Source organism: Eulemur rufifrons, chromosome 4 (genome assembly GCF_041146395.1).
Source record: "Eulemur rufifrons isolate Redbay chromosome 4, OSU_ERuf_1, whole genome shotgun sequence".
Classification (NCBI taxonomy): domain Eukaryota; kingdom Metazoa; phylum Chordata; class Mammalia; order Primates; family Lemuridae; genus Eulemur; species Eulemur rufifrons.
Genome location: NC_090986.1, coordinates 19,427,949 through 19,443,515, shown reverse-complemented (window position 1 = coordinate 19,443,515; position 15,567 = coordinate 19,427,949). Strand labels below are relative to the sequence as shown.

The 15,567-nt window shown below is 44.3% G+C and overlaps 1 protein-coding gene across 2 annotated transcripts in view; it reads right to left on the bottom strand.

The window, feature by feature from the left end:
* Window positions 1-15,567, bottom strand: part of FARP1 (FERM, ARH/RhoGEF and pleckstrin domain protein 1) — a 262,046-nt gene that overhangs the window by 57,787 nt on the left and 188,692 nt on the right. For both annotated transcript variants that reach the window (XM_069467589.1, XM_069467590.1), the window contains exons 4-6: window positions 11,504-11,546; window positions 9,013-9,091; window positions 2,813-2,910 (exon numbers count right to left, since the gene is read on the bottom strand). In XM_069467589.1, the coding sequence (XP_069323690.1) occupies window positions 2,813-2,910; window positions 9,013-9,091; window positions 11,504-11,546 (220 nt within the window). The remainder of the gene's footprint in view (window positions 1-2,812; window positions 2,911-9,012; window positions 9,092-11,503; window positions 11,547-15,567) is intronic.

Genomic DNA, 15,567 nt, shown 5'->3' with positions numbered 1-15,567 from the left:
CTTCTCTGGGGGACGTGTTTGGACAAGCCCATTCTGCCACACATCGTCCTCAGAGCAGGGACACATACAACCCACACGAATGCAGCCCTGCCAAGCCACCATGCCCCCAAGTGGCATTTTTATAGCAGGGCCATCTAATATCTGATTCATCTTTTTATCGGGTTGTCTGTCCTACTTAGTCAACCCATAACAAATTAGAGAAAATTAAACATTTGAAATATTGCAGGGAATATATAAGGCCAGTGACAGAGGAGCAAACAAAAAAATACAGACTATCTGAAAGACATCATGCATTCAAATAAAAGGAGGGGGGAAAATAAAAGACTTTGGATTTTGTGTACAGATAAAGATGAGTATCCAGCTTACCAGAGAGAATTTTCCATCAGCATTAATATGGCATATACCAAAGAGAGATGAGTTGACGCCCAGTATCTTACCAATAGTGCACATAATTGCCAATAATTGAAATGAAGACACAATTCACAGAAGGTTCTGTGAATTTTCTTTCATGGCTGAGTGCACAGGATGCTTAAAAATGCAGAAATGGGGCTTTATAAATATTAAAAAGAAAATGTGTCTCATGACTGTATGTCTAATCCCATGTAGACAGCAGGAGTCCTTCTGAACCCATCTATTTAACTTCGGAGAACTCAAGATTCTTGGGGGATTCTGAGCCACTTGTGGTGTCTGGGCAAGAATGTTGTGTTCCAGACAGAGACCGTGGTTTCCTGAGTGTCAGAGAATCTCCATTCCCAGATGTGCAAGTCAGACTCACTGTTGCTAACAGACTTTCATCTTTTTAATTGACAAAATAAAAACTGTGTATATTTATGGTGAACAACATGATGTTTTGATGTATGTGTATATTTGGAATGGCTCAACTGAGCTAATTAACGTATGCAGCACCTCACATACTTTCTTTTGTGGTGAAACACTTAAAATCTATTCTTAATGTAACAGATTTTTAAAAGAAAGAAACAGGAGGAATGAGGTATGAGAATAATGGCATCAGGAATCTTCGAGTAATGTAAATTTCTCTTCTGCTTACAAAATGCCTGGGGTCAGAGACATTTTATGAAGTTACCGTTCCAGTAAGGAAGCTTCATTTAAAAATCTTACATTGATTGGAAAGGGAGGGTTGTAAGTGAGTGAGGATAAAGAAAGGAAAGCAGTGTTTACTGAGCACCTAACATGTACTGGGTATACAGTCGGCCCTCTGTATCTGTGGGTTCTGTGTCCATGGATTCAACCAATTGTGGATGAAAAATATTCGGGAAAAAAACTGCATCTGTACTGAACATGTACAGACATCTTTTTCTTGTCATTATTCCTGAAACGACACAGTATGACAACTATTCACACAGCATTTATGTTGTATTAGGTATTATCAGTACTCTAGAGACGATTTAAAGTATACGGAGGATGTGTGTGGGTTATGTGCACATCCTATGCTACTTTCTATCAGGGACTTGATCATCCTAGGGTTTGGTATCCTTTGGAGGTCCTGGGACCAATCCTCCGTGAATACTGAGGGACAACTGTGTGTGCTGTCATTTGACTTTCACAGCCTGATGAGAAAGAATCCGTTAGTCTCATGTTCCAAAAGAAATGAGGTTGGGGGGTTGGCAACGTGCAGGGGTCACCCAGCAACTAACAGAAACCAGGACTGCCGGACTCAAAGCCTTCTTGTCTCTCCACTATCGTTTATGAAGAGGGAAGAACAAACGCAGAGAAGGAAAAAGTTCTGTAACTTTCCATGCTGAAGATTCCTCACTTGTAAAATGACGGTAACAATAGTACTCATCTCAGGGGATTGTTGTGAGAATTAAATGAGATCATATACACTGATGGCATATGGTAAGGTTTAATAAAGGATACCTATTTCTTGTTTTTCCTTCTCATAACCCTTTTTCCAAACTGATAAGAAAACATATCTACTAAGTCTACTCAACATTCAATAATGCTCATTTACAAAAATTCAGAAGCACTGTCTATAGAAACACCTTATTGTATTAGACTAAGGCAATTTGTTGACTACTAGGAGTGACACTTCCTACAAACCTTTGGAAATCTTGTTAACTGGGCAGGGATCAGAAGGGGATGAGGCTGATTACAAGGGACCACTTTGTATAAAATGGAAATTAAAAGGATGATATGAAAGCACAACATTTTTTCTCCTACTGCCTATATAATTGCAGAACACAACTTTTTTTAATAGTTGTGATTATACACATTGGCCTTGGTCTATACACACCATTACCTTTCTGAAACATAATTTGTCTATTCCGTTTCACGTAACTTCTGCCTTGGTCGGGAAGTTGGAATAGGCACACTCGGATTTATCCCTTGTCTAGATTAAGATAAGTTAAATTATCTAGTTTCAAGCATCTCTAGGATTCAGTCTAGTTTCATGTGTCTTGGTTTACTGAACTCTAGAGTGTGTTTTAAGGCTAAAGTGCAGTATTCAATGAAAAAGTTTAACTCCAAGAACAGGACAGAACAAGTGTAGTCTACTCGGCCACCATCCATCCAAGCTTCTCGTTTGAGACAACTGAGGTGGCAACTGTGTACCAGTCCCTGAACAAAGTAGACAAACAGCCAAACAGAGAATTTGTGGGTTAATGTTTGGGGATATGCATATTAAATGATGTTAGGAGTCTTGTTTGCTCTTCTACCCATGGGCCTTCATGCTAACAGCAAAAATAACACAAAGATATTGTTACTGTTTATTTTGTGGATGTGATTTTCTCCCCCATCAAGCAGATCACTGTGTTATTTCCAACAAGATTTTCAAAGGACCAACGGAACTTACACTGTACAATGTGTGAAATCAAGAGAGCTGCGCTGGTGTCGTTGCACGTCAACCTGCCTTGAGCCAAGTCCTGCTTCACCTGCAGAGCAAACAGGTACCTGTGAAGATCAAGAGAGACGGACATCATGCACACAGAACAGGAGGGTCCACATCAAAGGCAGCTCACCCCGGGCAAACTGTCCACACCATGAGAAACTGAAGAAAGGGATAAAAAACTCAACAACGAGAAGGTCTGCATGGGCTGGAATGAATTCCAGCTGCCACTCCAAGCAGTGTAAACACCTCCCCCCAAATACAAAGAGACATATATGGAGAGAGAGCGCCATAAAAATTTAAGACTATAGCCTATCACCCTATATATTTTTGCAGGGTACAGGAAATAGGAAACATTAAACTTCTTTTTTTTTTTTTTTTTACAGAATCAGTCATACGTACTCTAAAACAGCTTTGTTACTGACTCTAGCAAGGATTGTCAATTGGCAAAAAAAGCAAAAAAACCAATTAGGAGACTGGACATTTGTATAGGGCCAAAGTAACATGACTTTATTTCATAATGGAAAGATGAGAATGTCACCACCTTATTTTATTTTGAGACAGGGTCTCACTGTGTCACCCAGGATGGAGCGCAGTGGCCCAATCATAGTTCACTGCGGCCTCGAACTCCTGGGCTCAAGGGATCCTCCTGCCTCAGACTCCCAAGCAGCTGGGACTACAGGTGCCCACCACCGTGCGTGGCTGATTTTTAAAATATTTTTTAGAGACGAAGATCTCGATACATTGCCCAGGCTGGTCTTTATCTCCTGGCCTCAGGCCATCCTCCTGCCTCAGCCTCCTGAGTGTGTGTGATCTTGCTCCATCAGTTCCCCAGAGAGCTGGTTGTTAAAAAGAGCCTGGCACCTCCACCCCACTCCTGCTCCCTCTCACCATGTGCTCTGCACAAGCCAGCTCCCATTCACCTTCCGCCAAGCGGCCTGAGGCCCTCACCAGCTGCTGATGCTCCATCTTGAACTTTCCAGCCATCCAGAACCGTGAGCCAAATGAAACTTTTTTTCTTTATAAATTACCCAGCCTCAGGTACTCCTTTATAGCAATACACAATGGACTAAGACATCCAGTTTTCAGGAAAACACAAAGGATAGAGAAAGAAGCCAAAGAGCCCCCAGAGGAAACAATCAGAAAAATTCAGAAGGTAGGCTATTTTGTAGTACTTCTGGTCCAATTTCTTCAGCAAGATGGTATCATAAAGAAAACAAAATGAAGGACTATGCTACATTACAAGAGGCCCAGAGGATGCATAACCAGACACGATACATGGTCCTAGAGTGAATCTTACATTAGAATAAGCAGATATAAATGTCAGTTGGGGGCAAATAAGGAAATGTGAGTATGGCCAACATATTAGATGAGATGAAACGCACAGGAAAAAACCCAGAAAGGACATCACTCTAAGGTGATGGGCAACAGGAATACAGCATTCTTTCCAAGTCTTATTCGCTTGTATATTCTAACTTTCTATGATGTATATTTACTGCTATTATAATAACCAAAGGTTATTTTTAATTCTCAAAAAGGCCTTTAACAATATCAACCGCAGAGGTTTCCATAGAATTAAGTAAAAAAAAATTCAATAAATGTTTGCAATTTTTTTTAAATAAAAGAATAACTGATCTCTTTTAAGTCATTTAGTAAGTTCCATTATTAAGAACTAAAAAAAAAAAAAAAAAATCACTGTGGTAATTTTATGACCATCAAAAAACACCCTACAGATTTGGGCACCAATTGACCTTTCTCTGACCTTCCAAATGTTTATTCTTATTCTCCCGCCTCCCCACCTGCAACTTTCTGTCTCTGGAAAGTCAAAGGGAAGAAAGGCAGAATACAAAATAATCTAAATATCAACATATAGGTTCATACAGGAAGCAGCAGTATAAACGATCTTTCTGGATAAGGCAGGGATTATTGCCTTTTTGAACCTGACACGCCATAGAGCTACAGGCTTTAACTCTAATCAGTGTCGTCGATTTTTTAAATAAGTAGGAGGGCTTTATGCTTTAAAAGCATTATATTCTGAATATTTTACCATTTACCAGTTCAAACACGAGGTCCCATGTGCACAAAGAAGTGTGTTCAGTGACAGATTCACGGTCAAGGTCCGGCAGGCTTTGGGGACCTCTGGTGACGATCTCACGTGGGCCGCGAGCTGGCATCGGGTTCTGAAAGCTCACACGTTTGTTTGGAGGGCATGAGCCTTTCTGAAGACTGAAGGAAGAACTTGTCACCCCCGACTATGCTGACTCTTCCTGTTCCAAGGCCCTTGTAACACGAGAAATAGCTTCCTGGGTAGTAACGCTGTCGACTTTCCTTACTGACATGAGCTGTAAGTTGAGCACGCTGGCGGCGATGCTAACTTTAGAGTTTAAGCAACACCTTCGGCACTATAAACTGAAGCAATTCCAATCAGACTCTCAAGAGCTAAAGGCTAGGTTTCACTCAGCAGGCACTAAATAAAATTAAACCAGTAAACACGAGAAAAAAACACAAAGTTGCTCAGAATGGAATCCCCTCTCCTTGCAGAAAGGCTGGCGTGAGGAGGTTGGTGACGATGGTGGCAGGAGAAACACAAGAGGTTTTACCGCAAGGGACTGCAAGAGTTACACGTCACACCCATCTGACACCTTGCTTTGTTCTCAACAAGAACATTTTAATTTATTTCATTTAGAAGGTCCTAATCTTCTCTTTTCTTATTAAATGTAAATCATTTGCAATTTCCCTGCAGTGTGAGGGAACACTCACTCCAGCAGGCGGTACAGGGCCCTCTCCAGTTAGAAGAACACAGGCAAGTAGAAATCGGATCTGATTGAAGACCGGATGCCCCGAAGGAAGGGGAAGAGCAAAGGGCAGTGGAACTCCCATGAGAAAAGTGATTCTGAGCTATGCATTAAGAAAACCCGGGCACTTCTTTTCCAAAGCCCCCTGGCTTGCTGTTTTCCGCCTGCACTTACGAGTCAGTACTTTTCACCTTTTAGATGCCCGGCGCTGCTGTCAATAGGACAGAGTTTCACAGCGTGCACAGTTCAATAAATAGAAAGGAATTCAGCTTCTTGTTTAACAGCAAAGTGCAATTTAATCTTCTATCTATATAAGCGGGAAGCTGGAAGCTATTCCTGGAGGCCCAAAGAATTAACTACAGAGCGAGGGTCACTTACGCTTTGCTGCAGGCCAGTTTCTCTGTCCCACTCCTGAGCACACGTCCCTCCCCCAAAGCACTGCGGACATAGAGCTTCTCCCAACCCCCCCCCCACTCACCACCTGCCAAAGAAAAGCCCCTGAAACCTCAACGGTCAGTATTTTTTCGCTCAAACGGGAATTTGAGTGTGTGAGTCCCAACATGTCAGCCCTGTGAGGTTCCCTATACTTTGTGCCAAAGTAGATAGAGATGGGGGGGTTGATAAATACAGTAGAAATTTCAGATCAATTTTATTCAACATTGAGCCTAAAGAACTGTCTCCTTGGAAAAGATTTCTGAAATGTCAGTTCACACCGGGAGCCAGAGAACAAAAATAACAAAAACCCGCTGCATCCGGCTGAGCTCCTGTAACTTGAGGAATTTATCAGCATCGACAGAGAAGCTGGCAAGACACCAGGCGCACCCAGCTTAATGCTAACAAGTTGTGTGGGGTTTTGTAACAAGGACCAGGATGGTAGAAAAGCACAAATCTCTAGAGACAATGGTTCACAGAAATTGAAAAGGTGCAAAACTATTTGCAAAGTAGAATTTTCAATGGAAAAATGAAAAAACAAAGACAAAAACAAAAAAAGGATACATGCCTCCAACTTCCCAAGCAGGAACGAGGCCCAGTGGTTTGCAGGAGGAAAAGGCACAAGGCTGAGCAGCAGCTGGACTCGCCCTTGGGTTTACTTCAGTGCACCGAGATCAGAGCGATGCACGTTCCAGCACCAGGCAAACTGCCCTGACACCCACATATAGCAGCCCCAATACAGGGCCCAGGTCTCGTGCACCCCAGTCTAGCAGCTCCACCAGACTTCGCGTCATCCCCAGGAGGCAGGTGGCTTCTGCCCACTCCTGGCGGCCCTCACCCTCTTCACTAACTGGAAGACTGAAGTGGAGGTGCGCGATTAGTGGCAGTTCAATCAGAAAACACAAAATGGCGAAGTCTTCGTCATCGTCTCTTCCTGGAACCCCTCATTCCTGCACCCAGTGGCCCTCCCGCTGCGGCCACGTGATGTCTAACAGGTGTCTCACTCGGAACCAGGCCAGAACCACCCCCTGACGCTCTACCAGCCCCAATCCTCCACTCCCCCCACCCTTCTCATTTTAGCAATCGCCAACACCGTCTACTCGGCCGCTCAAGTCAAAAATCTAAGTGGCCCCTCTATTTTCCTCAGACTCCACCTCCGAAGCATCACCAGGACAGGGGACCCAACCTCCAGCACAAATTCCAAACATACTCACTCTTCTCCACATCCACTGCTACCACCCTCTTGGCCGCCACGGTCTTGGCCTGGAACACTGTCACGGCTTCCTCCCCGCAGTTCCCGGGAATTCTGCCCCCACAGCACCCACACCAGCTCTTTCAGCACTACGTGTCACAGAGCCGCTCCCCCTCACTGCACTGCCCCCAGCGCTCCTGCCACACTGGCCCTCCCTTAAGTGCCCGAACGTGTGGAGCTTATTCCTGGCCCGGGCATCCTGACTGATGTCTCTCTGGAAAGCTCTTCCTCAGGAAAGCACTGACAGACGTTCCTCGCTTCCTCAAGAGGCATCCCAGACACACCGGTCTGAAGTCCTCACCCTGTCACTTCCTATCATGTCACCCTACTTCAATTACCTAAAGAGCTCTTCCCACTATCTGGTGTTTTTCTTGTTTATTTAACCATTTTGTCTGTTTCCATGAGATTTGAGACTTGTCTTTTCACCACGATATTTCCGGTGCCTAGAACACGCTCGCCCACAGTGCACACCTGATAAACACTGTGGACTAAATGAACGTCTTCGTCCCATTGACGAATGATGGTCAGTGACCCAAGATACTGTACTCTGTACCAAGAGGGATGAGAAAGACATGATGGGCTTGGTCTTAAACAGCCATCACTTGAAAAGCATGTGTGACAAGAACTGGTCGGTCAGACTAGTGTACTGTGAAGGGTGCTCTTCAGAGGGGGGCATTCTACCTTTCTGTGCTCCTGCCGCCTGGCTGTCTGTTGGCTGTCTTGCCTCAAACTATAAACTGCGCAGTAGCAGTGATGACAGTGAAGATGGTGGTGGTGGCGGTGAAGATGATGGTGATGATGGTGGTGATGGTAAAGATGGTGGTGGTGGTGAAGATGATAGTGGGGTGGTGAAGATGATGGTGGTGATGATAAAGATGGTGGTGGTGGTGGTGAAGATGGTGGTGGTGGTGAAGATGATGGTGGTGGTGGTGAAGGTGGTGGTGGTGGTGGTGGTGGTGGTGGGTGGTGGTAGTGAAGACGGTGATGGCGGTGGTGGGTGGTGGTAGTGATAGTGGTGGTGACACTGGTGGCGATGGTGATGGTAGTTAGTGGTGGTGACGACAGCATTTACAGTGTTCCTACTGGATTCCAGCCACTCTGCATACACTAGTGCTTATCCTCAAAACAATTCTGGCTGAGCAAGCATCATAGTATGCATTGTTGAGGGGAATTAACAACAGCACAGAGGGGACAAGCAACCGGCCAGTCACACAGCTGGTGAGTGGCAGGACTAATGGCTGGACGCCAGGCCTGATCCAATGCTCCCACTTCTCCGACTTGGCCACACTCTCAAAGAAACTTACTGACAGTTCATGTCAAACCTACCTATACAAGGCAACAGCAAAGATAGTGTGAGTTAACATTTTCATTTCACAGAAAAGCTTTACTTCCCAAAACTGTCTCATGATGTGATAGATCTAAGATGGAAACGATGACATTGACAGGTTATAAGCCTAGTTCACTTCATGTCACAGCCTTAAAGAAACCAGGCTTTAGGGAAAATGTACTTTTCTTCCCCTCATTTTTAGAGGCAGAGCTGGGAGAGAGGAGGGTTAAATTGTTAAGCACAGAGCAGATGCTGGTCAAGCAAATATTATGAGCATTTTTATTTAATCAAATCAGAGCATTAATTTTCTCTTTTCCTCTGCACCCTGTAGCAAAAAATACCCAGTTTCCAAACCACTAACCTTGTGAGTTCTTCTTGGAGTTGTGTGTGGTCAGGTGGAAAGAATTTCACCACAAACTTAACAACAACATGCTTTGGCCCTAAAGAAGAAGCAAAAAAGCAATGAAGCATTTATTGATTTGTGTTTCAAATGCCATTAAAGAAAACAACTTTACAGGGTAGATTGTACTAAACAATGCATCTCATCCCAAGCTCCTAAGAGTACGTCTGCCAACCACCAAGTCACTCAACAACTCGCCAAGTTTGGCTACTAATTCACACTTCCGTATTGTGGGGAAATAGGTATCTGTTTTAAAAAAATACTATGGCAAAGGTATTACATTGAGCTATTAAACTTTTTTTCTGGAGACTTAAATTATACTCAGGTTTAAAAAATTATACTCAGGTGTCTTAAAAAATGTATCTACAATTGGCTGCTTTTATCCAAATATAGGCTTTGGATAATTTAAGGAAAATATAATGAAAATGTAAATCAGTTATGTGATTTATTATATTTATTTATAAGGTACAGTCCCTAATGTGTTCATTATATATGTTTCTAGCACCTAGGTGCTCTCCTCAGCTCTGGAGAGAAAACAGAAACAAGACATGGCTCTGCATTTATCAGCCAAAGCCTTTGTAAGTGTCTTATAAACCATCTTACCAATGAGTTAAGACAAAATCAGGAAGCAGGTGGGGGGCAGGGGGAGGGAGACTATGAACAATATGGATAACTTTTCAGAATTAAAACAGAACAACAGAACAAGATTATAAGATAATACTCTGTGACGTGGGTCGGAGTTTTTTGTTTTAAGGTGCAAGCTACAACATAAGAGCAGTCCCATAAGGTCTGCCACTTGGAATGATAGCAATGCATTTACGTTCTACGAAATACAAGGTATTATAATGAAATCAAAATTTTAATAGTAGTGTTATGAAAACAGAAAATGTCTTTTTGTCCCACTTTTCATGATAAACACAAAAAGTAGATTTTGTGTTATAATTTCTGAGACCACACATTCAAGCTTAGAAAAAAACAAAAATGCTATCATAAGGTGACAATGTCAGCAATACATACAAAATCAGGAGAAAACAGAAAGGCATGAAAATACTGAAGCCAAGAGAAGCTGAGCTTCTTTTCCCTAATAACTCTGAAAATCAGCAGAAACCCTCACATGTCAACTGTGGAGCAAAAAATCACCGCAGCAGAGCGAGGAAGACAAGAAGGCCATACTGTTCCCTCTCGGCAATTTTCACAGAGAGTAAGCTAAATGAGGCTGCTGGGATCCTTAGAAAACCTGAAACTAGGAAGATGCTAGCACTCAATGCAAGGTGACAGCTTTGTCACACTGGGCCAGTCACAGTACAGGGAGGAGACAAACAGATAACAGTCCTGCTCTGGTTCTGACCTGCCAGCAGTGGAGTCCGTCTGCAGGGCTGCCCTGGAGAGATACCTCCCCACTCCCTCCTGGACCACTGCAGGCGCAAATGTCCGTCTTCTCACTGCATGCTGCCTGGCCCCTCAGGCCTGGGGGCTTTGCTTAGTGATTCTCCCCACATGCAGGACGAGGACACCCAGTGACCAGGAAAGGATGGCCTTTTCATTTTCAGCACCAATAATTGCTTGATTTAAATTACAGAAGATCAATGTCAATTTCCATTGTGTAGGGGCCGCACAGCCATTATGCTGTGTGTTTATTACACCCACAAAAATTGCTCTAAGTGGCGCAGTGGGGTTTCTTAATCAGATACAGAAACAACCCCACAGGTATTGTGAGCTTCATGCTCAACTAGAGGGATGTGGTTTTGTCACCATCCTCAGACTTCTGGGCAGTGAGGGACTGGTTGGGATGACTTTGTGAACAGAGCTTGACCTTGAATTTCACCGCAAAGCAGAGACAGGAGAGAGAGGAGAGAAAAAGCAAATGTTCTCTTTTCCTTGCTCCTCTCTTACACCTTCCCTCATCCTTTCTTCCTAACACAGAGCCTAAATGCACGCCAATCTCCCTGCAGAGTTCTGCTTGCTGTTCAGAAACACACACACACACACACACACACACACACACACGCTTTTGGGCGTTGTTTTCCCCAAAAACACATGTATCCTGATTTCACAGGCTTTGAATGGTGAGGACAGGAAACCTAAAATCAGTTTTACGAATAAGTGGCTCTACCTTTCCCCTCTGAAAGTGACAGTAAGAAACAATGGCATAGACAAGACAAGCCCAATTATCCTGGGGCTTCCTACTCATATAGCAGCAGGCTTCAGTTGTTAATCAAAATGATGTTTGATTTCCCAAGCAAGGTTTTGATTATCAAATTGTTATTAATACATTAAAATTGTAGAAGATACACATTTTAATCATGTGTGGACTAGTGGACAATGAAAGGTAATCGAAGGTAAAAGAAGAATCTCTATCACTGGGGCTTCATGCACAGGGCAAGAGTCGTCTAGACATGCGAACATCTGCCTTTCTGTTTCACATCCCTGTTAAACATAGGTACATACTTACTTCGAATCTGTTTCACAATAGGTTTTAAGAGATCCAGCCACACCTAAAAGGGGGAAAAGAACAGATTGAGACTTAAATTCTCAATGAAAAAGTGCAAGTATTTTGAGACTTTATATGAAACTATTTAAAATCAAAATATTTTGGAGTTATGTGGGGCTGTCTGTTCCCTTTTTTCCCAGAATGGCATCTCTCACGTTGTCTACCACTTTTATGGAACCAATCCAAATTTTCTGATATTATCCCTGAGCTTGAAAATTAAAATCACTCCTAGACTCAGATAAATAGTTAACAGTTAACTAAGAATTTTTCTACTTCCATTTGTACCTTTATCATATTTACCTATTTGGGAAATATTAATGAGTGATTGCATATCTGGCTACTAGTGAGTGAAATATGCACACTCCTTACTGAAACAAAATACATCATGCGTGAACAGCACATCTTTGAGGGATATGGAAAAAGAATGAGTATTTATAGAACAGCACCTCTGTACCACACACTACCTATAAGCTATTGACCTCTCCAAACAAGGCTGGAAGGATTCTTGTTACCCAGGAATTAAACCTGAGACTTGCAGAAGTTAATAATTTATCCTAGGTCTCTCAGCTAGAGACTGGCAGAGGTAGGACTGGAATCAGGTCTGTCCAACTTCAAAGTCCAGACTCTTCGTCACATGCATGCTCCTTGGCAAATAAGAGAGGAACCGGCTGGCCTTATTAATAAAGTGAAAGTTAACCATATTATCCCATTTCACGTGTGCTTTTCTTTAAACTCCCCTTGCACTTCTGGTCATTTAGAAAATTCTATGGAAGCTCATATTTGCATATATGACAAAAACAAAATTAGTGTGCTTGATATAAAGAGGGTTTTATAAGTAAATAAGAAAAAGAGAATAGCCCTGTAGAAAACGATGCAAAGAACCACAGACATTTTACAAAGAGAAATTGCCAACGGCTAACAGGAAAATGTTGAAGCTCAGGAGTAATTTGCATTACAAATGCAAATTAAAACAATAAAATACCATTCCACACATTAAATTTGCATCAAGGTAGGGCAGTATATACACTTGAATGTTTGTATTTTATAATACCCCAACCTGGCCAGGGCGCAGGGAAGCCGGTACCGTCTTACTCTATTGATGGATATATGCATTGCTGAAACTTTTCTGCAGACTTATGAGGGAATAATGTTCTAAAGCCTAGAAAGTATTATTCAGCCTTCCCACTCTTGTAAATTATGCATTTATGCACACAAAGATTTATGTACAAAGAATACTAATTGCAGCATTTTTACAGTAGTAAAATTTTTTTATAATAACCTAAATAAAAGAGAGAAAGAAAATAACATACATCAATATGACACATTACCACGCAGGCATTAAAAATTATGTTCTTGATGAACATTTATAAATGTGGGAAAATGTGTTTGGCAGGTTGGATGTTAGGTGATTTCTTCTTTTCTTTTGCCTTTCTACGTTATCCAAATTATCTTAAATGAACACGCAGAATTCTCACAAGGAAAAACCTAAACATTTTAAATTTCTCCTTATTTGGTTTAACTTTCCCCCATCACCTTTTTGAGATCAGTAAGATTCTATGGTAAAACCCCCATTTGTATACATTCCCCACCCTCCCCTGCTCTCCTGCAACAGAAGAAACTGGCACTAGTCGCTGCTCTCCACTGTCATGCCCATCAGCCCTCGAATGGGAGGGAACCATCACTCGAAACAGTGAGTTTCATTTGTGAAATCTATTCCTCTCCTGCCAAGAACCCTAAAAGATAGAAAAGGTTCCAAAGTATCTCCATCTGATACTGATAAGAAAACTGAGATTCAGAGGAGGCCTGAAGTTGGAACTCAAACCCTGGGTTCCAGTGACAAGAAAAACAGTCAGGGTCCCTGCTCCATGGAGCTCACAGTCTAGTGAGGAAGACGGACAGGAGCTAGAAAACCTCCCCAACCAAACACCAACGCAAGGAACGAGAGCCCCAGAGGACTGGGAGCAGCTGGGATGGAGAAGTCGGCCCCAGTCATGGTGTTCTGTGTCCTCTTACGTGACGGTCATCCAGGTGCGGCCACCAGAAAAGAGACTTGGAGAAACAAAGTGTATCACACTCACAGGTCCAAGAGACAGGCGGCATGGCACACCACACAGGGCCACGCAGGGACATACCAGGGTGTAGAAGCAAGAGACAGGAGCCACGGTGAGGCTGGGCCTTTACTGAGATTTCCATCACCCATTCCCCTGCTCCCGGCAGGGCAGGGCAGGGCAGGGCAGGGCAGGGCAGGGGAGGTTTAGGGCTGGCTAGTTAGTCTAAATGACTCTGGCTGGCCCTAAGCTATAGGGCTGGCCCCTAGTTGCTGTTCCCAGGCCCTGGGAGGGTTCAGGCAGAGCAATATCACATCCAGGGCTGGAGGGGCCAGAGAGAGGAGGTACAGCTCTGGACTGGTTAGTGTGCATACCAGAGGCGAGCTCCCGGTTGCACCCTGCTGGCTCTAAGATTGGCTAGCCCTGGGAGGGACAGTCTCTCCCCAGCCAGAAAGGCTTTTTATTAATAAAATGTCAAAACACCATGATATACATAAAATTAAATTAAGATATATATTTATACAATACACATGGGGGGGAACAGGGGTAGGGGAAACCTCCCCCGGACATGCCATCGTGCTGAGATCTGAAGGGGAGGACAAATGAGCAGAACACACAAAGACAGGCAGCAGAAACCGTTGTCTGGGTGCCCCGGGGAAAGACCTGGGGCTGCAGAGCAAGGCCCTGGGACAGGAAGGCCCCACCCCACCGAGGCCTGGCTAAGATGCTTCTTCCTCATCCTAAATGCACTGCAAGGATTTTCCGCATGGGGCTGACTTGATTCGATCTGAGTTTTAAAAACATTAGTCTGGCAGTGTGAGAACACGTTAGAAGGAGCAAGAATAGATGCAGGTTTATCTGTGGCAACTGGGCAAGATAGGATTGTATTTTGGACCAGGAGGGGGCAGATGCAGAGTTGGGGAAAGTGGGTAGATTCAAGGAAAACTGAGAGGTAAGAACCAGTGGAACTGCCTGATGGATGGAGGAAAGAGACTGACCAGAAGGACACCGGGGTTTTGCTGCACGTGCCCTCCCCAGAGACGGAGCACGGGGCAGGGGGACAACCGGGACTGGGAAGGTCTAGCTGTGCTGATTTCCTGGGCTGCCCAGGGATCGTGCAGAAGAAACAATATGGAAACAGTGGCATACAAGCATCCAGAGCTCAGAGGAGACGTCTGGCAGGAGGTGGCACGTTTAGAAGTGGCCACCACCCTGACTCCACGGAGGCAAAGCCAGCCTGCGCAGAGGCTGGAGAACGAGATGCACGAGCACCATGGAGCAGCCAGGGGACACAGCAGGAGGGGACACGGGCAGAGAACTGTGACACGGAAGCCACAGGATGACAATGCTTCCCCGGGAAGAAATATCGAGAGCTGCTGAAAGACCATTAAGATGAGAACTGGTGTATCGGCTGGTGGCCGGCTTCGCGGTGGGTCTGAAAGTCGGTGGGTGGGAAGAGGGTGACCGGCTTTCTCGAGAAGCTTGGCGTGACGCGAGAGGCAACAGCGCAGCGGCAGAGGGTTGAGAAACCCAGTGAGGGCGTTGTGCATGGGCTTGTTTTTAATCGGAACGACCTGGGTGTGTTTAAGAAGGGAAGGGGTTGAAAATACGAGCGAGAGGGAATATGCCATTGTCCTGAGAGACCTGACATGATGTGAGGAGACAGTGCTGGGGCCCAGGGCACTGGCTCGGGACAGCAAGAACAGCTCTCCACAGTGAGACAGAGGGGACAGGCTAACGGTGACGGCAAGGAGGTTTACGTTTCTGTGTCGAGAAGATAAGAAAGTTCCTACTTGGTATCTCCATTTCCTTTGTAAAATCAGAGGGCTGGAGGACTGAGCAGAGCAGATTCGAAGCAGCTGTGCTGTGTGGGAGAGCAAGTGCACGGAGCGCCCGCCCGGGAGCCTGTCACCCCACGCTCTGTCAGCCCCCACGGTGGCCTCTGGGGACCGGTCACTGAGCTCTCTCCCCACTGCC